This window comes from Hydractinia symbiolongicarpus, chromosome 5 (genome assembly GCF_029227915.1).
Source record: "Hydractinia symbiolongicarpus strain clone_291-10 chromosome 5, HSymV2.1, whole genome shotgun sequence".
NCBI classification, from domain to species: Eukaryota; Metazoa; Cnidaria; class Hydrozoa; order Anthoathecata; family Hydractiniidae; genus Hydractinia; species Hydractinia symbiolongicarpus.
The window spans coordinates 6,602,484-6,625,605 of record NC_079879.1 but is presented as its reverse complement, the minus strand read 5'-3'; the positions used below and the strand labels follow the sequence as shown (position 1 = coordinate 6,625,605).

The 23,122-nt window shown below is 33.0% G+C and overlaps 3 protein-coding genes across 3 annotated transcripts; all 3 read left to right on the top strand.

Annotated features, from left to right (window-relative positions):
- The first annotated feature begins 159 nt into the window (after window positions 1-159).
- Window positions 160-1,822, top strand: LOC130644450 (uncharacterized). Its single transcript, XM_057450064.1, has 2 exons — window positions 160-316; window positions 1,289-1,822. The coding sequence occupies exons 1-2, from the start codon at window positions 197-199 to the stop codon at window positions 1,655-1,657; spliced, it is 489 nt and encodes a 162-aa protein (XP_057306047.1). The 5' UTR covers window positions 160-196; the 3' UTR covers window positions 1,658-1,822.
- Window positions 1,823-4,138: 2,316 nt separating this feature from the next.
- On the top strand, window positions 4,139-11,966 carry LOC130644445 (uncharacterized). Its single transcript, XM_057450060.1, has 11 exons — window positions 4,139-4,697; window positions 5,431-5,699; window positions 6,143-6,304; window positions 6,463-6,701; window positions 7,398-7,661; window positions 8,314-8,689; window positions 9,170-9,327; window positions 9,694-9,987; window positions 10,323-10,425; window positions 10,854-11,030; window positions 11,619-11,966. Exons 1-11 carry the CDS (start codon window positions 4,261-4,263, stop codon window positions 11,699-11,701), a joined length of 2,562 nt encoding a protein of 853 aa, XP_057306043.1. The 5' UTR covers window positions 4,139-4,260; the 3' UTR covers window positions 11,702-11,966.
- Window positions 11,967-17,004: 5,038 nt separating this feature from the next.
- LOC130644447 (glutathionyl-hydroquinone reductase YqjG-like) lies at window positions 17,005-22,982 on the top strand. Its single transcript, XM_057450062.1, has 6 exons — window positions 17,005-17,323; window positions 20,194-20,562; window positions 21,111-21,204; window positions 21,348-21,464; window positions 21,875-21,991; window positions 22,761-22,982. The coding sequence occupies exons 1-6, from the start codon at window positions 17,205-17,207 to the stop codon at window positions 22,851-22,853; spliced, it is 909 nt and encodes a 302-aa protein (XP_057306045.1). The 5' UTR covers window positions 17,005-17,204; the 3' UTR covers window positions 22,854-22,982.
- The last annotated feature ends 140 nt before the right edge of the window (window positions 22,983-23,122 follow it).

The window sequence follows — 23,122 nt, the reverse complement described above, 5'->3', positions numbered from 1 at the left end:
AGCCTTTACTTCTACGAATCACAGTCACCTTCACAAAGCTGTGTGCTTCAGTACATTGCAATACCTCCTTCTGCCCATATATACATACGTCCTCTAGATACAGTATTTTACATTATACGCTAGTAGAACACAGTACCAGACATATATATATAATACTTAGTAATTGTTGTTGTTTTCGTAGAAAAAAATAGAAAAGATGGTTGTTGGACGTAAAATATTCTCTGGCATTTTAACAGGAATTTTAGCATTTATATTTATTTCAATGGGATTGTTAAAAGTTTCTCCAAACATATCACAAGAATATCATAAAAGACTGGTAAGTTAACTTTTTGGTATTTTTAAGGGCCAGATTTGCTGTATGGATTCACACCCTAAACACCCTATAGAAATGAACAAAGAAAGAAATTTTTGCAAAACAAACTTTTACGAGTCAAAAAAATCTCGAAATTAAGTATGTAAGTGAGTAAAAATAAGTAATTTACTTATTCATCAATAGCAAAATATACAAAAATGGCTAGATCTAAAAATATGTTTTTATTATTGAAAGGAGATTGGCACAAAGTATAGGCTTAAACAGAGGTGGTACCCACGATGGGACATGGTAAATATTTCCAAACAAAGATCAGATAACTCATTAGGCTAAAAAAAGAAAAGACATCACCTCAAGAGAAACAACTTTTGGAAATGATCATTTCAATGATTTTTGCGAGAATTAACTTTTGCCATTAGAATGGGTGTTATTGTGATTTGTTCAAGAAGTCTCAAAATAGCGTGAAAGTATCAACAATAAAAAACCATATGATTTTGAATCGATTCACCTTTTATTATCTATGCGTTGATAAAGTTTAAATGCACATCACTTAGCAGGTCTAAAATTACTGATGACAGAAAATGTCAAAATTCGCTATTACATAATTTATACAGCATAATTAAAACTGAAATTCCACAAATGTAAATATCCTGAGAAGAAAAAAAAGCTTCTAAAAAAATTAAAGACTTGGTAACCAACCTTTTAAGCGCTATAATATAAGTCCAACATCATTTTATACCTTGGGTTGTTCCCTTTAAACAATACGAATGAAAGTGATATAAAATAAAGCCTCATAAAATTCGCAAGAATTAACATTCACGAATAAGCTATTTTGATATATACATTTTGAGGCAATAAACTTTCGCGAGTAAACCTTTAAAAATTTTAGCGAGACTTAACTTCCTTCGAGTAGTTATTCTAGGGATGTTTTTATATGGCAATCGTGAATAATTGACTATATAATGTTCTTGTTTCTAGTATCGAGAATTTGTGCGGTTTTCCAAAGTACATCCAGCTGTGCGCTTTGGTTACCAGATTGATCCCTTAAAATTCATGCCTCAGATTGGTTACATTGAAATTGTCTGCGGGGTATTTCTTTGCATCGGCGGAAGGGTAGCTAGGTTAATAAGTAGTTTGCTGCTGGCCTCAATAATGGTTGGTGCTTTGTACTTCAAGTATGTGTTGAAGGATCCAAGGGAGCATTTAATTTTCACTGGTGGAGTACTGCTGTTGTTGTTTCTACGCTTGAATTTATTTGTTTCTGAAGACTCGATCAAACAAGTCAAAAAAACTGACAAAACTGAGAATGTCAAGAATTCTGGAAAAGAGGGAAAGAAAACTCAGTAAATGATAATTACCAACTTAAAAACAAGATTACTATTTATTGTTGTAACTGCTTTTAGCATATTTGTACTTTCATATTTAACGAAACAAAGATTTAGTGCTTTGTAGAAATGATGTTTTTTTTTTATAAATGAGTGTACTTTAAAAGAGAATGTGCACTTTTCATTATCATTTGTTATATATTTGTCTTTTTTTTGGTCGTTCTATTGGCACTTTTTTCTACTATCCCATTCATGTCGTATATAAATTTGCTAAGTTTTTATGTGTCAACCACAACCATTTTTTTTTTTGATAAAATTTATAAGCAGGGAAAATTCAGGAATTCTGGTATCACTGAACATTAAAGGAAATATCGTATACGTTAAGGTAAGAAATTTTCGCAAAAGAATTTTCCATGTCCAAAAAAATCGAGAAATCAAGGTAAATGTATTTTGTGGTTGATCATTCATCAAAGATACAAAAAAACATTTTGAATCGATTTAAAGAGTTGCTTAACAATTATGACACAAAATCTTAAGCAATAAGGATGACAATGATGACAAGGATTTTTTTATCTCATAAAAAGGTTCCAAAATGAATAAAAATTCGCGAGAGTTATATATATTTGAAGCCTTTTTAAATTTTTTTTGCAGGGCATAACTTCAGCGATTTACGTCAAAAATCGCAAATCTTTCCTCCTTTAAAACAAATACAGAAAAAATAGTTTCCTGAAATAAACCGAATTACCTTAATTAAAACAACTAAAGCCTGGCCATATGATGGAAATTAAATAGATATTTAAGAGATATTGGATAAACAAATGAAAGAAACACTAATAGGAGAAAAGACAAAAACCACAAAAAAACGCTAGATAGAAAGAAAATAAAAGAACTCACTGCATGAATGGAGCACTAATCAAATTGAACTTTCGCGATCAAGCGTTTTTAAAAATTTTTTTTGGACCGTAACTTCCGTGATTTTTACCAAAAGGTGCAAAAAAAAAGTTTCTTTAAAATAATATCTGAGCTACTCTTCAGCTGCGTTTGAAACGTCACCAAGATAAGAAATGACGTTACATAAACACATTTTTTAGAAGCAACCCAGTTTCTTCTAAAACTCCAGTTGGAGTTTGATTAAAAATTAAACAACTTGCTTATCAACATATAGGTCATACATCCGTCACTGTGACAAGTACTCCTAGAAGCAACAGGTAATTTTTAACGCGCAAAATTTGATGTGGCAGAACAAAGATATATAATACTTGATACGATTATAAAGCCTTACTGTTGTATATCTGGAGTGCGGGCGAAAATATCGAATTTAGGTATCAGTGTTAAACAGTTTTATGATATGTGCTTCTGTGACATTTTAATTGATTTTGTAATGTTATGAAAGTATTGTCGAAAAAATTAAAGGAAGAAATCTCCAGGTTAAAAGACATATTTACATTTTCGCAGGAAATGCTAAATATAAAATTGCAAATACAAGGCAAACTGGCTAACAAAATTCTGCATTTGTTTCTTCTGCAATCTTTTCTACCGCATTCAGTTCTTTTCTTGAGGTCGCATCGAGGGATATCATTGATAAAAATTTTCCACGCCCACTTTTACACTCACTCAATTTCCAAAAGCAAATCCAGGAAACTGAACTTGCAACGGAATTCAAATAAAAGAAGTTTAGTTTTTAAAAAGAATCACCACTATTTGTAGGAAAAAAGCGAGTTGATATAAACTGGCAACCTCGTTTCCAGGGCATTTTTCCTGGTTGATAAGTTGAGTAATAACGGGTCAGGGACCACAAGACCCTGGGAACGGGGTTGATAAAGTGGCTCCACCCGCCTTCAAGATTCTGTGAATTCATCCATGCATCAGCAAAAATACAAAAGAAAAATATAAAATGATTATTTTTTACTAATTACGGCATTGCTTATGTTTTGGTTCTCCTTCGCTTCGAACAATTTTTTATACGCGTACGCATCGGCCAAATAAACAAGTTTTCCGATTTCGTCTAATCAAGTCATCCACTTTCGACCAATCAGATCAAATGATTTCGAATAATAAGATCATCCGTTTTTGACCAATAAGGTCATCTGATACACATGCTAACATTTTATTGGAGATACATTTAAGACTTCCTCAACTTAGATTACCAGTGTAAGATGTTCGCCAGGAACCTTGGAGCTGTCATTCCTTTGGGTTAAAGCTTTCACAACATGTACTTTTCGCCTCGTTATCCTGCTTTTAAATTCTAAATGTTTAGGCGCTGGGAATGGGTTTGCTTTATTTTTCTAACCGCTAAAAACCGTCGGTGCTCATGTGTTCAACTATCCTACAGCACTTCTAGCAACATAACAAGAAGTACATTAACCACGGAGTTAATCAACCATGCACCAGCTGCAATTACAGTTACTTATTACGCTCAGCTCATCTAAGCTCATTCTATATAATAGTGATAAACAAAGTCTTTTACAACATATCAATCAAATTTAATTGATATAATTACTGCAAGAGAGCATTCGTAATAACTTTATGGTGTTTTTATAAAATAATAATAAGACACAGTAAGAAGTAAAGAAATGTTTAAGATGTTACAGCCATAAAATCGTGTAAGACCAGATTTTACAGACAATGTGGGCAACGGTTAGAGACTCATCAAAAGGGTTTCTTAATCGTGTCACAGGGGCAGGGACAGACGCATATGGCAAAGTAAACGAGTTCTTCTTCGGAGTTAATGTAGGTGATGAGGTAGAATTACAATCTGTCAGGTCCTTCAAATCAACTCGATCGCCTGGATCTATTCGTAAGGTTGTCATTCCGGAGCAATTCGAAAACACGCAGTATTCTGAGTATGAAGGAATTGATACATCAAGGAATTTGGTTGTAAGTTCAAGTACCTTATTCCGAAAAGGGCCAGTACCTATAGAGTTTCTTTCAAATAAGGAGCAAAATCGTCTTTCAAGGCGAGGCTGTTTAAAAGAATGGGACGATTTACATCAGTCCACTTCTGACAATCAGTTAGGGTTTGAAGATCCAAGCAGCAAGAGTTTATTGTCATACTTTGCCAGGTAAAAATGTAATTGATTTTTTTACCATCTACACGTTTTTGTTTATTTTTAAATGAAAGCATTTATAAGCATCCACCATTTTTTAAGCATTTTTTATGCTTAGGATACTAAGCATTATGTGAAGCCTAAAAAAATATTGTGAAGTTTTTATGTTTTTTGTTTCATAAGCAGTGTTTCTTTTTATTCTTAAGTCTGAATTAACCAGTATGTAGTGAGATTTAAGTTATTTACTGGTGTTCATTATTCAATTGAGATGTTTCTTTTTTTAAATAGGCATTTTTGAGCCTGATCATGTGTTTTTCATAAGCATATTCCAATAAATCTTTTTGTCATTAAGCATAACCTAAGCATATTATAAGTCTGAAAAAGTACTTTTCATTGTTAACAAAAAATATGCTTAACATACCAGCAACCAACGTTTATTACGCTTTTCATCCAATCTAGAGGGAAGGTTCTTTCTAGACTGCATTAATCTCTGTATGCACTTACAGTAAATGAAAAACAGGTCACGCTACAGATGAAATCTGATCATAACTTGTAACTGAATGTAATAACTTAGCAATAATTAAGTAAAACATATTGACTCGTTAAAAAGAATAGAATAATGCAATTATATCAAAGCAGGGCGAAATAATACGTCTTCACGTCGTTTCTTTGAACCAATAATTGGGCTGTAACAAGTACCTGTAGATCTTATGAAGTGTTTATTGTTCTCCATGATAAATTTTTACAGGCTTGGTACTGGAGAGGACGACAAAGACGCAGTTAATCTTGCATTTGTTGATTCTCTTTTAAAAGTAGGAGCTACCTTTAACTATCCAGATGTGTATGGCCAAAGTATATTTTTTGCTGTGGTCAGAGATTGGCACATAGATGTGGCGTATTTTGCAATTCAGAGAGGAGCAGACGTCAATCATAGAGATAAATTTGGTAGGACTCCTCTTCATTTAGCTGCAGCAGCTAATTACCCGGAAATGGTAGAATTCCTGCTCGAAAATAATGGTGAGTCTCAAGTTGTGTGTCCCTCATTGTCTATTTTAACCTTTGTTTAACTGTTCACCTTAGCAAATTTATTGAAGATATCACATTATTATTAACAACGGCATATATGACTTATTTGCGCTTATACGCCAAATATAGTTTAGAAAAAACAATTTTATCACACTTTTGGATCTTTCTTTCTGTTCCACAAGCATCACAAGTTACTTTATTTTCAAATATTGATCCTTAAGAAAATCACAATTTTGTACTTTTTCTTTCATCTATTAAAAAAAACACATCCCCGTATACCCAGTGTCTCTTATCGTTTATCATGAGCGGTCGCTATCTAGTTTATCATAAAAGTCAAGATGCCTTGGGAGCGAGGTTTGAACAGCAAATAAATAGACAAGCGAACAATTTCTCTCTTAAGTTCTGGGTTGCTAAGCTTCTCGAATTCATTTTAGCAATTATCAACTCGAAGACCAACGGAGAAGAACAAACTCCCCTTCACTATGCTGCTCGGTATGATTCAGTAGAAGCGATGAAAGTACTGATACAAGCTGGTGCTATGATTGATGAGGTTGATTTTATTCAAAGAACTCCGTTACAGGTTGCAGCAGAAATAGGTACTATTGTTACATTTACTTGTGGTTTTTCTATTTTATTTTGTTGTTTGTTATTTTTATTTCACGTTCTACTAATCTGTTGTCTGTTTTTGTTTATTATTTATAAGTATTGGGATACATATTTATATGAAGAACTAAATGCAATCTGTCTTCAACAGGTGCCCGTGAATCAGTCAAGTTTTTGTTAAAACTTGGTGCTCCTGCCGGTGTTTACGATATCTTCGGAAACTCAGCCGTGTTCTTGATGGTCGAAAAAATGCCGCAACTTGCTTACGAGGGACTAAATCAATTTTTTGTGGAAGACAATGCGATGCGTAGACGATACTATTACCTGGATCACTTGGAATTTGATGTAAAAGCTAGAGGCGGTCAAAAAGATTCGAGAAGTGTACTGCAGGTACTAGTTTCTGGATTGGGAATTCTTTGGTATTTTGGATATTTTAGTTGTTTAAACATAAATTCTGACAGTCCGCTTTGAAGATAAAAATAAGAGTTGAGATGATCGTCGCATACAGTTTTATTGTTTTACATAAGAGTTCCACTGCGTTCTGAATCAGCACAACAATTGAAAGCAACTTGTTTACAAAAATTTTTACAACACACAAAGCAGTTAAAATGTTTACTTACCTAATAATTTTGGTCGAAAACAGTGCTTGTAAAATCTAAATTTAAACATATGACCAAAAATATTTTTTAACTTGAAATTGTTTAATTTTAATCCGAAATAGGTTTTAATGTAGTATCATACATTCTAAAGACTTTTTTTCTAAAAATTATATTTTTAACCCTTTAATTACTGGAAAGTCGTGCATTTTTTTAAAAAATAATTCCCAAGTTTCTCGCATTAGGCTATACAAGATGGGTTTTTTAAACTTCCTTGGGTTATAGCAGCGTGAAAACCGCATGATCTTGTAAGAAGATTAAGTCTACTTTTAGAAAAATCGATCAAAGTGTTCAGAAGTCGCTAAATCTTGAGCTATAGCCCTTGCAAAGTGGTAACCACGATCAACGATCATCATGAAAGAAAAAATTGAATACTAAATCAGAACATCAACTTTAATATACTTACGTCAACAATATTTCTTCATTTTAGGCGATCGTGATGTACAATGAATTAGATTTGATCATGCATCCTGCCATACAAAAACTTTTAGATGTCAAATGGAGCCTTTTTGGCAAAACACAAGCCATCATCAACAACTTCTGGAATATATTCTACGCTGTTCTGGCGACAGTTCTCACATACACACTCCCTTTCTCAGCATATGATCGTCAATTCACACCTGTGAAGGATAAAGCATGGAAAATTGTCCTTGCTGTCATTTTCTTCATTTTGACATTTTATTTCTGGATAAAGGTAAATTTTGATAGAATCGTAATATGCTTAATTTCAATAATTTTGATCGTCCCTTTTTGACCTTACAACAAGTTAGAATCAAATTTATAAAAGATAAAAATTCCTCTTGATTTAATTTTTTGTAGTTCAATCCTCGTAATTTCGACATTTTGCTTGTATTGATTTTTGTGCATCAATGCAGGTAAACTCGCAAATATTACCCAAATGTACAGATGAAAATGCATGTTCTGAGAGGGTTAACACAAGTTGCATAAATAGTAGCACCCTGTGCAAAAAAAACATTTCCACTAGCTTTTTTCACCGTTAATTTGAAACTAAACCCAAAGCCGAACAATTTGTTGTTACGGAACAATTAAAACGAAAATGTCGGCGTGTATTTCTTTTAGTCCAAGACCTTCCTCGGTTAGTTGCTATTCTATCTCTTCGTCTGAGATTGTCAGAAAGATAAAAATGGGCCCTTGAAGACAAGGATATTGTCTTGACAAATGCCTTGAAGTTATCAATCAATCAAATTGTCTTTTAAACAACAACCTACATAACATCGACTGTTTTACGTCAAACTTATCCCATCAGTTTCCAACTTTGACCAAACGTCATTTTAAAGCTTTACATTGTATTATGCAAAACAAATATTTGTTACTTTGTATTTCAGCAAATTCTATTCGTGCGACGATCTTCTCAAAGGGACAATGCGTACAAAGAACAGAGGTTGCTTTGTGTTCGTAAGCAAAAACCTTACTGTCATCCCAGATGGGAAGAAGAACGTGAATATTACAACGAAGAAGTGCAGCGCATACAGCATTACAAATCTGCTTTTTGGCAAGACTCCTGGAATATATTCGAATGGGTTTCTTTGGTATTCGTATTGATCATGTTTGCTTTGCATATTGTTAATGTTATCGAACCGAACAGAGATACTTTTAAAGCAGCAAAACTTATATCGGCGATATCTTTGTTGTTGGTGTGGTTTCGGTTATACAAAACTTTGCGAGTAATAGGAATGTTTTCGGAACTAACCGTGTTATTAGGTAAAAAAGCCCTTTTATATTCTCTGCTTATGCTTCTTTGGTATACAATTTAAATAAAGATTTTTGGTAAAAAATCAACCCCGATCCCTGCACCTGCATCACTTTAAATATATCACTTAATATATCATCAAGCGCAGCCCCAAAAGAGACAAAAAAGTTTGGGGACGAGGTTGATAACAATCTTACATAGGGTTAAGGTATTGGGTTAGGCGAGGCACAAAGCTCTTTTTTTTTCATTGCATTATACTGTTTTCACACCAATTGCTACAGTTCAACAATCAAAAACGAGTTAGCTTTGTAAAACAAAGCCAACTTCTTTTTTTAAGGAAGGTTTTTTTTAAGTTGCTCTGCTGGAATAGTTACTCCTTAAATTGTTTTTTACGCATTTTTACGTACGTTAGGTTCTGTTATTTCTTCTGCGGCGCTCCTTCCGGTTTGAATATGAATGTGTTTTTCTTGCAAAGCAGTTTTTCTTTATAGGTCATGTGATATCAGAGACTTGTAAGTTCCTGTTACTTTATATGGTCTTCTACATCCCATATGTCTTCCTCTTCTATATGTTGTTTGGTGGCTCAAATGAAGACGCGGACGTCACTAAATTCAAAGAAGACCATGCATTAGAATCACTATCGGATGTGGTGAGTTTTGATGTTTTATGTTTGTTTGTTTGTTTCTGTTGTTGTTTGCTTGTTTGTTTTGTAGTTGTTGTTGTTGTTGTATGTTTTTGTTATCTTGTGATTCAATGATTCAAAATATCTTATGTTTCATCATGCAAGCATTTTTTATATATTTTTTTTGCAGGACTTTTTCTTTTTCGAAATCAGTTAGAAATACTTATCGACCAGAAAAATGTCAGTAAGAACATTCAGCAAATACAAAATTCAGTCACTTCTCCCCAACTTTCAAAAAGTATTGGCTAAACCAGATTAGAAAAATATTTTTATCTATTTTTATCCATAATATCTCCTTTATAATAAATCTAATTATCTGATTCCTGCTTATAGGCTTACTACGTATGGATATTAGCTGTGAAAGGGAAATATCCTAAAGATCCTTTAAATTCTGTGAATCACCACGTTGGGCAAGTTGTAGTTGGGTCATATTTTGCTATGGTAGCTGTATTGTTGTTGTACATCTACATCGGTCGTATCTCTGAGGTATTTTGCAGATTGCATAAAAATGCTAACGCGAATGCGAATTTATTAATTGCTTCCTTGGCTATTAACGAAGAACAAGAGCTGTCCATTTCCAAAACAAAACAGTTAAGAAAGTATATGAGAAACAGCTGCGGCCCAATGGTAATGTATTCTTACATAGAAAATAAATTATTTTTATTTACATTTTACTTTAAAACTTTAATAATAACTTTTAGAACCTTGGAGATCTTATTTTTTATTTTCTTTGCTTATTTCAACTTTGTCTGTTGTCTTGTTGCCTTGCAAACTGAATGAATAACCTAGCACAATCCTTCCTATTTTAGACTCTTGCTTACTTCATTTCGCAACTTTTGAGGCTTCTTTTTTCAGTGTCGTATTGAAGAGAGAAAAAACAATTTCAACAACAGAGCTGTCATTTATTTTGCATTTTTTTAGTTTTTTGTCTTTGTTAATAACTTTGTTTCCGCGCATTGTAGGTCGTTCCATTTGATGGAAATAAGGTGGGCGATGACGGACAAAATATAAATATTGGTATCGAACATATCACGACAAAGGTAGAAGAGATCACCAACTTTCTCGGTAAACTAATATTTTTACTTATAGAAAGATACACACTAACTAGATTGGAATGAAAAGCTAACTGTGGATAATAGAATTAAACTGTTCAATTTTCAAACTGGATTAAAAATCTTAAATCTTCGGAAAATGTTCCGAATTTGTAAAAAATCATCAATTTTGTTCTTAACAAATATCTCTAAAAAAGGCGGCCTTAAAATTATAAGTTTGCCTTCATGATCAATGTTATTTCCTGCTAAAGAAAGTAGGACAATTTTTTCTCTGGACTAAATTTCGATGTGAATGACCTAAACTAATGTTGATTCGCATTCTCGTTAGGGTTAGGGTTAGAGGTTAGGGTCGAGAATGGTCGATTTGATTAATTTGCTGGACATTTTGTCTTGAAGGTATCTATATTGACACCACAATTTAACAATGTTTGTCTGCTGTAGGAAAGGCAGCTTTTTCTAAGGAGGAGAAACAACCAGTTGGTACCGACCATTTAACATTGATTCACACAGAGCTTGAAAAATTATCCCAAAGACAAGTTGAACTAGATGCAGAAGTAGAAGCAACGAAAACCAAAATAGGAGCTTCACAGAAGAGAACAATTGATATGATTAAAGAATGTAAGATCCCTTTTTCGTTTAAAGAGAGAATATTTGAAATTACAAGCCTGCAATTCTTCCATTATTTCATATTGTTTATTGTTTCTTTAGATTTAGGTTATTTTCACAAATTGACAAAGGGCAACGTCAACCTCAGGATCTGTAGAATTTTTTTATTATAATAATGAAACGCTACAGGCCCTGGGATCAAGACTGGGGTATTGTTTCAAAAAATAGATAACGAGAGTAGTGACAAATTTCTAATTCATGCAACAGGATGATGTTATTTATTTATGTTTATGATTAACCGGGGTTCAAACATGTCTGATTATTAAAAACCCTTAAAACTTGGCTGACGTGAATTTGTATTCCCGTAAAAATTTTACATACTATACTACAGACAGCCAGGGAACTCTCCCCTTGCTATGATTTTTCATTTTAGCATGCGTGCAGAGGGGAGGAGTAACGAGGGGAGGTTTTCTTGGCTATCATACAAACAATCCTGTGGTTTCAATTTGGCTAAGTATTGTTTTAGAGTCTAGGCTAACAGATAAATAAAAAAAATGATAACTTCTAGTGTATTTTATTCATATTTTTTTATTTTTTTAGCTATCGAAAGTCGAACAAACAAAGGTGTTAGAAGAAGACCGAGAAGACCTTTGCAGCCAAAGAGTGGTTACACTACAGAATAAAACACGCGTGTTTTATTGTTGTAATATATTGTACAAATCAAAAATAGAAGCATTACGCGAATTAGTTTTGCAAGACAAACAACTATTCTTACTTCATAAAAAGCATTTTTCTCTTTTTAGACAAAAACCTTACATTAAACCTCAATTTCTAAACAGGCGGAGTTTGATGTTTATGAAATGTAAAAATTTTAAAATGGTTTAAAAAGCTTAATAAAAGATTTATTTTTGTATTTTAACCTTTTCCTTATAAAATATTTCATTCTAAGACCTAAATTGATTAAAAAATCCCTTTCCAATTATAGAAATAAGCGCTCCTATCGAAAAAGCCTCCGGGAGCATGCAAAATTGGAGGGTCGCTTATAACTATATTTTAGGGTTCGAAAAAAAGGCTAACAACCTAACTTCACTGTGATTCCAGCTAAATATGTCAATTTTTATTTTTCCTCTCGTACATTCCATCGCTATAAAGTATTAACCTCTTCCCACAATTGATAAAAATCGTTAAATATATTCCCGTAAAAATATATCGAGCGCTAATTTAACATAAACTGCAGCACAACGAATATGGCGCGCTAGTCTAAAACTTGCTGAAAATCCCTTTGTATTTCTGATCAAAACTCAATACGCTTAAAAAACGTTGATCCACCTTTGTATATTGCATCCAGCAAAATAAAAACTTTCCGACTACAAACAAACTAAACATGACCAAGGTCCTGGGGTCAAGGTTGCAATTTACACGTAGTATGTTGTGATGGTTCTTTTAACGCTTTAGACTCTTAAAATATGGAACTAACTATCCCTGGTATGTTGTTGTAGCTACCTGAACAAAAGTGCAAGCCAGTAGACTCCGGAATTTGAAAGTCATTCCAATGTGCTATCATGATTGTTTTACCCCTATGTGGATCATACGACCTGTTTTTCAGTCGTTCACTCTGCAGACGGTCAATAATTTTGTCAGTGGCTCACATGAATAGCTCTGACAGTTTTTATACAACCCTTCACATAAAACTGATTTTTAATGTTCCTAATATTTCAAAAAATGAATGTTTTCCTTATTGATTCGTACAAATATCGTTAATTAAAAACCGTACAGTTGAAAAAAACAAGAGTTACAGAGAAGCTAGATAGTTTTGCTTTATATTACGACAAGGATATAAAGCAATACTGACCGCTATATTTTTTGCGATCACAAGTGTAAAAAATGTTTTAGTTGTTTAGTTGTAAACAGCCTCTATTATGCAAGTGTGAACTCCCAAGAACATGAAGAAATAATATATTGATGACATATTAACTTTACAATGTGAAAAATAAACTACTGAGACCACGTAGAAAGATAACTAATAGTATGAAGATAAATAAAGTTGACATTGCGAGACGACACAACATTGGACCGGAAATATTTATTTAACAGTTTGTTTCTTTCTTTTTTTTTCATTTTTCATTTTTTTTTTTAACTTGATCAACCATTAAAAACTGTCGTTATGAAATCAGCTGTTTAAGTATTATATGCTTCCAACTGAATTGAACACCAGTTGCACGTGAATGAAGAATCCGCCAAAACTTTATTTAGTCACGTCATGCTGATTTAAGCAAAATCCGTTCACCTGGTCGCGTTCGTTTTGGGATAGAGTGGTGCTGTGTTTGGTGGCTAGACTTTAGTTGGGTGGCTCGTATGTAGCTAACACTGAACCAATGAGAAATACAGAGTCGTTTGTTCTTACTTCCATACCCAACCTAATTTAGTTTTCAGATATAATAAAACCCAAGTTTAGTCAGGCTAAGTTTCAGGCCTGTCTCGCACACGATGCACGACCCTTAATCTAGTGAACTAAACAAGAAAAACAGGTATCCTTTCCATACGACCCTATACCTGCCCCACAGTTTAAGCTAGCTAGCAATCAGGCTTTTGAGGGTTAAATAATTTAAGAACGGCTGAGAATTCATTGAATGAATTGTTATGGTGGTTCAGACTTTAGTTTAAGTAAACAGGATAATTTTTGGAAGTGGTAGTGTAGTGTGTGGTCCAAGCTGAAGAGCTAGTAATTATAGCCATAAATAAATTCCAGTGTGGCATTATTTGTTATTTTTCAGCAGTAAGGTTTTTGACTCTAGCACTGTCATTTGCTTGACGAAAAAAGATGCTAGGATTTTGTAAAGAGAGGGGTTTTCCTGTGGATTTCTTCTCATGGAAACATGGTTTGTGGTTTTAAACTATTATCGAGTGCAGATTGAATCGGTGCCTTCTTATTTTTTTGAATTCATCTAAAGTCCTAAGAATGCCATTGTGTGATGAAATGCAGGCCTAGAAGTTTGATGAAAACCATCGTTTCGTTGCCGCGACGTTTCCGCAAATTAATAAAGACGGTAACAATATATAAATGGTTTCCCTTGGACAATATTTCAAATTATAATAATTTTATATTATAATATTATATATTTATATTATAATATTTTACTACTATGGAATAGGTCTTGTCACTAACTAGGGCAATTATGAAATCGTTCTACACTTATTTATCGGTTTAAAGCTAATTATTACCGTTGTTAACGTATCGTTTCTGTAAGGTCTACTTTGCGGAAAAAATGTTTTGATCATTTTCGTCAGCTTAGAAACACAGTAATGATGGATCGTTTCCCTAGACTCCACAAATTTCCAGGCCTGAATTGGACTGATAATTACTTTGCTTTACCTAGGGCCCCATCTTTTTTCATGCCATGCAGATGCCAGAGCTGGAAAAGCTTACCACTGAAAATGTAAACAACAAAATCCATATATCAAGAGTTACAATGGAAGTGGAATAAGTTAACTTTTTTCCTGGGGTATATAAGTTGAACTTTCTTCCTGGAGTTTATAATAGCAAAACATGCAAAAATATTAGCCCCACTCTTTTATTTTAACTCGGTTGCCCTTTTATCAAGTTATAAAGATGTATCTAGAGAAGGATTTTTAGAAAATAAGTTATCTATAGTTAATTCTTTTTTGTTATAATAGAATCTGGGCAATCCACACAAGAACATTTCAAGTTATGTCAGGCAATGTGGTTAATTTTCAAGTATAAAATTAGTATAAAACTACATCTTTGTTTCTAAAATTTGTGTTTATACAGGGTGCCCACCCTCATCCAAAATAATACAATCTCGTACAAAATGACAAATCTCCTATAATCTCATACAATCACATACAAAACTACCTGAAAATATAATTTCTCATACAAACTCCTAATTTTTTTTTAACATTTTAATGTCAGTAAGTTCTTGGGAAAACCAAGGAAGTTAGTCTCTAGCACTTAGCAAAAACCCTGATATTTATTTAATGTAATTCGAAATACTTTTCATCCATTCTTTCCTTTTTTATATGAATTATTATATTATACAAAATTAACAACTTTTAAAGTTGAAGTTTGAAAAGAGTTTCCTACAATCTCCTACTTTTTTGTTACTTTTTTTATCAATTTGATCGCGTAATCTCATACAAATAAGCGGAAAATTTACCTACAATCTTTTTTCTTCTTTTTTTTGTTTCTGAATGCTTGATGAAAGACTTTTTTGATGGTGTTATTTTCGTGAAATGTTAATTTTCCAAAAAGAAAATATAATGAAATAAACACACACCATTTTTTTTTTTCACCATACGTTTTAAAATGGCTTCTTTTTCAGAACGCCTGGTCGCAGACTTCTCTTTTTTGCACCATTATATTCAGCATAAATTAAATTCAAAAAGGTTCCCGTTTTTTTTTCCTAATAACGTCGTTATGAAATTATTTGTAATTATATATAATCAATCAAAAAAATGCATATTTTTTTTCTTTCTGTCGTCTAATTCGCTAATCAGTAATTTATACAAAAAAATCCGGGAACTTTTTGTGCATAATTTATTCAGCTTTCCATTACCGAAAATTTCAATGAGCCAATAGGAAGCTTTCAGAAAAAGAGACCACAAACGTAAAGGCATGTATGCGAAAATTTACTAACGAGACATTTGTTTTTAAAGATTTTCGTAGGTGTTGTGAAAATGTGTGAACTGTGTATGCAGAAAGATGACAGAAGTGCCAACTTTTTTCTTATGCTGAATATGCGTGCACACGTTCAGAATTATTAATAGACAGAAGTCAGGGTTACAAGAGACAGCTCATATGCATACTCCTTAACTTTGTTTTTTTTAATAATTTTTCATATGACAACATCTATATGTGTATCGATGGTGAAAGTAAACTATCTAAAAAATATTATTATGCATATATTTATACGGGAGTGCCATATCATGTATAATGTTTACAAAAAATATGCTCAATGCATTTTGCACATATTTTCTTGAAGGTGTGAAGGATATAACACTTCTGAAAAAGTTTTTCCAGAAAAAAGGGATGTGCCAAATATTTTCATGGAATATAAAATATGTCATTCGAAAGAAATTTTTCTATATGTCATGAATTTTTTGCAAAAAACTTAAAAAAAAATGTTTCCTTTACAGTAACCTTAAAAGGTTGAGTGAATTTTTTTTGTATATAATGATCTGTCGTTCTGTTAACTTACAGTTTTGTTTTTTCCTAAAATCCTCTTTAAATTGACATCAATATCCTGAAATCCCCCTAAAATTTAGTCTAAAAAATAATAAGATTGGGCCTATCAATAAGGGGAGAAGAAGTGCTCTTGCTCGCGCAAAGGCCCACCCAATTCTGAAAAATGAGAAACTAGCTGAGCCATTAATTGCTCCCCCAATTCCAAAAAATGTTTTTCTGGCCAAGCAATATCAACTCATCACACATGGAAATAAATGTTTCCTTTCTATTAGTTACAGTAAAAAAGAACCAAAATATACATAAAAAAGATATAAAATAGATACAAAAAGACTTTGTGATAAAATATGCGTTTATAAACTGTTATTCACGTTGCTCGATAATTGTAACCTTGGAGAGCGATTTATTGCTCTGGTTTAATTTTTTTATTGATAGGCCTTAAAATAAGTGGGGGGGGGGGGGGGGGCTGCACTTGTATTTCCTAGACTCAAGGCTTAAATGTCACACCATGTCCATCTACTGCTGGTTAGAGAGACGACATATTATGAGCTGCATATTTTATAGTTTTTTCAGTTTTTTTTTGCAAAATGCAGCACTTCTTAGATAAGATATGGCAAACCGCAATATCTTATGTCTCAAAACGCCAAAAAAACAGGTGCTTTGATACTATGAGATTTTTCCTACCTTTATATTATATAACAAAACCTTTAAGGTGATTTTCATGTTTACAGACTTTGACATATTCTGCTATAAAATTTTATTTACCAAAATATTTTCCATAAGAAATTGTCAATATTTTCTATTGTCATAAGTTTTGACTTGTAAAAACTATTTTTATATAAAAAAATATTTTTATAACTAAATAGTTTTTTATCTTAAAAATCACAAATAGTATGAAAAAATCAAATAGTATGTAAAGTATGAGATTGCCAGGAAAACGTTGTATGGGTATGTGTTGTTGTTTTTCCAGTATATAATAAAACAAGATGGCGAATGAGCTAAAAGACATACTTGATACAATTACCGCTGATGGAAGTAGTGGTTACAAAGCAGAGAAGGGAAGATATCATTTGTATGTTTCAAAATCTTGTCCATTCGCTGCAAGGTATAACTATAGGTTTTTTTATTATTATATTCTTTATACTTTAGATTACATATTATTCGGTTTTATTATTTGAATCTTGGTGTTGTTTTGTAGTATGCAGTATGCATGTTGATTTAAATTTTGCAGGAGTATAATTTATATTCTGCAGAGTTTGATTTTATTAAAAAGAGCATCAAAATCTTAGAGAACAGATTAAACATAAGAAGAGGAAATGCTAAACCGCTTTATTTTTTTATACAAATACATTCATTCATGAATCTCTAACTATAGGCTTCTAAAAATAATTTTTTTGTCCACGCGCACTCTAATTAGCGTCCTCTCTTCGTACTTACTAAAACAGGAAACCACCACAAAAAAGCAGAAACCACCAAAAACCACTAGGAAACGAGCAGAAACGAGCAGGAAACAAACAGAAACAACCAGAAACCAGCAGTTAACAAATAATAAAACCTGTGCTCTCTCTCTCTGTGACCCACGGAGGACTCACCAGAGTAAATTAGCGCTTTACTCTGCAATATTTATTTCACAGATAATATCTTCAAAACCCCCAGGTTGTTTTAAATTTGGCCGAAAACTTCGTTTTCATGTAACTAATTGCACGATTTTCTCGTGACTGCGAAAAAAGTTTCGTGTGGAAGAAAAAAGAAAAAAAAACATGTCTAGAGATTTAAAAATCATTCATGAAGAAACTTCTAAATTTGTTTAGTTTTTGTTCAATATGAAATAGTTGTTGCTCTCGATATGCATGATCCATGTCATTTTTAGTTGTCTACTTAAACCGGTAATAGGGCAGGAATGTTGAAGATATCATACAAGTTGGTCACCAGGGCTCTTGTGTGTCGGCATATCATAGGTGTAGAAGTGACCTGAAGATTATCATCTATATATGTATCATACCCAGACATAGAAAAACCAAAACAAAAGTTTATGAATTTCCAGACATGGGTGAAACAGAAATTTCATTCATGTCACCATTCATTCTTTTCAAATTTTCCTCTGTCGCGCAGCTTGTTATTTTCCAGCGGCTATTTTTGTTGAGTTTAAAAAGTTGAAGGTGATATCAAATGCACGAACGTGTAACCATCAAACTAAATAAGAAGAAAGTTGTTAAGAGGACCCTGGATAAGTGGAACTTTCACTAATTTGGGACCAAGTTTCTCAGTCCATTAAACCTCCTATATCATACCCAGACATAGAAAAACCAAAAGAAAAGTTTATGAATTTCCAGACATGGGTGAAACAGAAATTTCATTCATGTCACCATTCATTCTTTTCAAATTTTCCTCTGCCGCGCAGCTTGTTATTTTCCAGCGGCTATTTTTGTTGAGTTTAAAAAGTTGAAGGTGATATCAAATGCACGAACGTGTAACCATCAAACTAAATAAGAAAAAAGTTGTTAAGAGGACCCTGGATAAGTGGAACTTTCACTAATTTGGGACCAAATTTCTCAGTCCATTAATCTCCTTACTAAATCCAAGCAAAAATACTCCGCTTAAGAGGAAAGGCCGCAGATAAACAGGACCTTTTTTTACGGTCTCTTGCGCAAAAAAACTTCGGTTAAGTGACACTTCAATGCAATGGCTTCCCAGAAAAAACACAAATTGAATGAAACTTGGGCGCATAATCAAGCATTTTGGTAATCTTTTTTGCCTGTCGTATAGCTATTTGCTCTTGTATTTTGGTTGTATTTTGGGCTTTTTGATGGTTTTCTGTTCGTTTTTTGTCGTTTACTGCTCGTTTCTGCTTGTTTCCTGGTCGTTTTCGGTCGTTTCCTGTTTTAGTAAGTACGTCCTCTCTTCCAATTATTGATTTCACCCCCATGTTATTTAACCACCCCTTATTTGTTTAAATCGGATGAGCAAACTCAATTTAATTTGATCCAAGATCAATTTGCAACGACATGCTGAATGCAAAACGAAGTCATTCAGAGTGGAAACAAGAATAATGTAGCACTGCAGTCATATGTCATATAACTGAATAGATAAATATATACTGTATATATATAATGAAAGCAAGCATTTAAGTATTCATGTTTTTTCTACCCCACTCCTTTCATTCTGACCTCCGCTTATTCAGTACTCTAAATTGTTGCAAAATATTTTTTGGGGAAGAAATTTGTTTTTAGGGGCTTAGCTGAAATCCAAAAAAATCTAAATATTCTTTTTCACAATTTTTCATTTCTCATCATGTCGATTTTTTGCCGTCTAGAACTGTTGTCTTGACATCACAATAATACCTTAGTGTTGTCTTTACTTTTTCCTCTTTGTGACAACGTCTTGCTTTTGTGGTAAATTTTATTCAAGATTTGACATTTTTCGGACCTGACAACAAAATCATTCTCCCATGTAGTTACAAACACTACTTTAAAATCAACAAATTTGGGATTTTACGTTTTTTTATCCAATTTTTAAACACACTTGATTACGAAAGTTATTCCCTGAATTGAATATCAAAATAGGCTATTCATGAAGGTTAATTCTCTTGGAGTTCCATTTTTTATTTTTTTTATTTTGGGGATAAAAAAATTCACTTTATATCACTTTCATCCGTATTGTCATTTTCCATAGTTTTTCGATTTTTTAACTCGCGAAAGATTTTTCCTTTAAAGTATTTGCCGATTTTTTCCTGTGCATTTCTTTAATATTTCTCAACATATGGGTTTTTGAGTCCTCCTTTAAACAAATGGCGACACACGTCTTACAAAAAGAAAATACATAACCACAGGCATATAGACCGATTCTGCTATTACTAAAATTACTACTACTAAAGTTCTGCAGCATCAAAAAATTTCGGGATATAAGGATCGCTCACCAGTAAAAATTTTTTCAAAAACTTTTTTCCTTAATAAGCTTACTATTTTTATTTCTTAGACCTGTCATTGGCCGGTTAATTAAAGGATTGGAAGATGTAATCACAATGGATATCGTTGACCCAGTAAAGGAGACCTACTGGGAATTTTCTCCAGAAAAAGATGGATGCACTGCAGACACAGTGAACGGGAAAAAAAATATGAAAGAAATTTATGAAATGTCGCATCCCAACTACACGGGCAGGATCAGCGTTCCTGTTCTGTTTGATAAGCAAACAAAGAAAATTGTAAATAACAGCTCCGCCGCTATTTTGAGAATGTTTGCGACACAATTCAACGAGTTTTGTGCAACGAAGGAACAAGCTGCTTTGGATTTGTACCCAGAAGAGAAGAGGAAGGAAATTGATGATTTGATTAAGGAAATTTCATCGTAAGTGCGAGTTGGTTGTTGATATTTTTCTGTTGATTTGCTATTTCGTCACCCTGGCCAATTTTTTAGTTTTTTAGCACATAAACTGACACTCAATTTTCGCAAAATTTAATAGCGTGCAGTTTATTAGCGATATTAAAATTTTGCAAAATTTAGGACTATATAGTAAAAAATGACATTTTGAAACTAAAACATGCCTCTTTGAGCAAACAAAGCTATCTAAAGCAAATTTTTTAATTCCATTATGCATCTCCAGAATGTCATGTGCTTGGACAGTTTTACTGCATGACACTATGTATAAAGTATATAACCTGAAAAAATTTACCCCTTTACAAATAAAAATCGACGTTTTATCAAAATGTATTGCAAAGTTATGCCAAGTCTCGGCAGTTTTTGAATTTTTTGTCAGTCCCTCGTTATGTCGACGGTAGATTTTGAGAGAACTTATGAGTGCAAATTAGCCGGGACCTAAGTTAGCCTTAATCGGTGTTACCTTGGGTATATAAAATATATTTTTATATGTTTTGTTTGGCGTTTATTCATTCTAGCGATGTTGCCGGTGCTGTTTATGGTATCGGATTCGCGCAAACACAAAAAGATTACGATGAAAAAGTGGAAAAATTGTTTACTGCTTTGGATAAGGTGCTCTCCAATAGCAATTTTCCATTTTATCTTAAGTTTCCAATTTTTTTTGTACTTTTAAAGCTTAGCATAGGCTTTGTCAAGGTTGTTCAGTACATCACGATTTCTCTTGCGATGTTGTGTTAATTTTTTTTTTATTCCAGTTAGAAGATACTGTATCAAAGAAGAGATTTTTGACGGGCTCGAAACTTACAGAAGCCGATATTTTCTTGTTTACACCATTGGTTCGATTCGATGCGGTGTATGGTCCGTTGTTTAAGGTAAGGTTGCCATAAAATGTAGTTGTCGTATTGCGACTGGTTAGAAGGCTGGAGAATATTTTATATGCACTTGATTTTAGTCATAAGAAGTCCATAAATAGTTTTTGGTTATCGTAACTCGGGCCGAGGGAATACCACAGACTTGATTTCTTTCCTGTTTTTGTAGTGATAAGAATGAAACACCAACAAACATACCAGCGAAAATTAGCAGTTGTTTGTCGTTATTAATGGATTTAAAGTCCTAAAGTAAAATACTGAACGAAAATGAGAGTTTTACCTGTACTTTAAAGTTCTTTTAAAGTATGGACTCTTTTTACACGCATATCAGTTAAATACATCACCCTACCGTGCGTGCGGAAGAAAAAATATGTTAAACATAACAATTAACATAACCTGCTAATTATGTTTAGTGCAACAAAAAAATGCTGATTCAGTACCCTAACTTGTGGGCGTATGCACGAGATATATACCAAACTAGAAATATTGGTTCTACAGTTGACATGAGACATATAGTTTCTTCGTATTATGTAAGTAACATGTATTTACAGGACCTTAGGCAGTCGATTTTATCGTAGGTACTGATTTTAGCGGATGTTATTTTTTTTTGAGTAAGAATTTATGTTAAATATGCGTAACTATCCACTTGCGAAAGTTATTAGCATTAGGTACTTTAAGACTAATCAGTGAATTTTTGTTTTTCTATTTCAATTTCAGGTAATTTAAGGAACTTTAAACTTATCAGAGAATTTTGGGAGTTTTGCCACAATTTGGGCGTGACTATTTACAGTGGCAAACATTTTCTCTCTTGAATGTATACTTTCGCATGAATCTAAGTTAGCGTCGGCTGCTCTTGATATGTAATCTATTCTATCTTTCGAAGTAAGGAAAAGAGGTTTAACGATATCAAAAGGGACACAAAGCTGTTTTCCTTGCCAGAATTCGCCTTCGTAAATTCATTTTTTTTGAAGATTTTTCGACAATAGATTTGTCTGTTTGTTACGAAAATTAACAAAGAGTTAATTTTGCCAGTTTCAAAAAATAGTCAAAAATGTCACCGCGAAATGTTCCGATTTTCGCGGATGAGCTTAACCGCGAAATTTCATCTCTGCGAAAATTTATCACAAAGTAATTAAATTTTTTGATTGCCTTCAGACATCATGCATGACAATAACTTATTCATTGAGTTTTGGCATGGTGAAATACAAATGTCATTTCAATAGATTTTTTAATACAAGGCAACATTTTAATTAAAAAAATTAGATCAATGAATAGTTGACAATTCGTGTTTATATTTAGACAAGTTTCAAAAACAGCAATCCATCTGGTATTATTCCTGTAGGACCAAATATCGACTTCACACGTGAAAGTGGGCGTTCGACGATGGCGTAATTTCACTCTAGTAGCTGCGGGGACGAAATCTATATGCTCACTCTGCAAAAATATGCACACTTAGAATTATCCAACATCAACACATGCACATATTTATTTTTAACCAGTACTTAATTTATATTTTTAGAATTTTTCTGTTTTAGTTTTTTCAATTATAAAATTGTAGATTAGTTTTTTCAATCCGCAACGGTTTGAAATGCCACCCGAAGTAGTTTAACTTCACCTGAGGTGATAAAGAAACTCATACCTACAATCTTGGTCAAATTATG

What these genes read in the sequence shown, in the direction of transcription:
- LOC130644450 (XM_057450064.1), top strand. Translation starts at nt 197, where the DNA reads ATGGTTGTTGGACGTAAAATATTCTCTGGCATTTTAACAGGAATTTTA. An exon ending in AAGAATATCATAAAAGACTG is followed by an intron (nt 317 to 1,288) that starts GTAAGTTAACTT and finishes TCTTGTTTCTAG; the next exon opens with TATCGAGAATTTGTGCGGTT.
- LOC130644445 (XM_057450060.1), top strand. Translation starts at nt 4,261, where the DNA reads ATGTGGGCAACGGTTAGAGACTCATCAAAAGGGTTTCTTAATCGTGTC. An exon ending in CATTTTATTTCTGGATAAAG is followed by an intron (nt 7,662 to 8,313) that starts GTAAATTTTGAT and finishes TTTGTATTTCAG; the next exon opens with CAAATTCTATTCGTGCGACG. An exon ending in GGAACTAACCGTGTTATTAG is followed by an intron (nt 8,690 to 9,169) that starts GTAAAAAAGCCC and finishes TTTTCTTTATAG; the next exon opens with GTCATGTGATATCAGAGACT.
- LOC130644447 (XM_057450062.1), top strand. Translation starts at nt 17,205, where the DNA reads ATGGCGAATGAGCTAAAAGACATACTTGATACAATTACCGCTGATGGA. An exon ending in TTGATTAAGGAAATTTCATC is followed by an intron (nt 20,563 to 21,110) that starts GTAAGTGCGAGT and finishes TATTCATTCTAG; the next exon opens with CGATGTTGCCGGTGCTGTTT. An exon ending in ATATAGTTTCTTCGTATTAT is followed by an intron (nt 21,992 to 22,760) that starts GTAAGTAACATG and finishes GTTTATATTTAG; the next exon opens with ACAAGTTTCAAAAACAGCAA.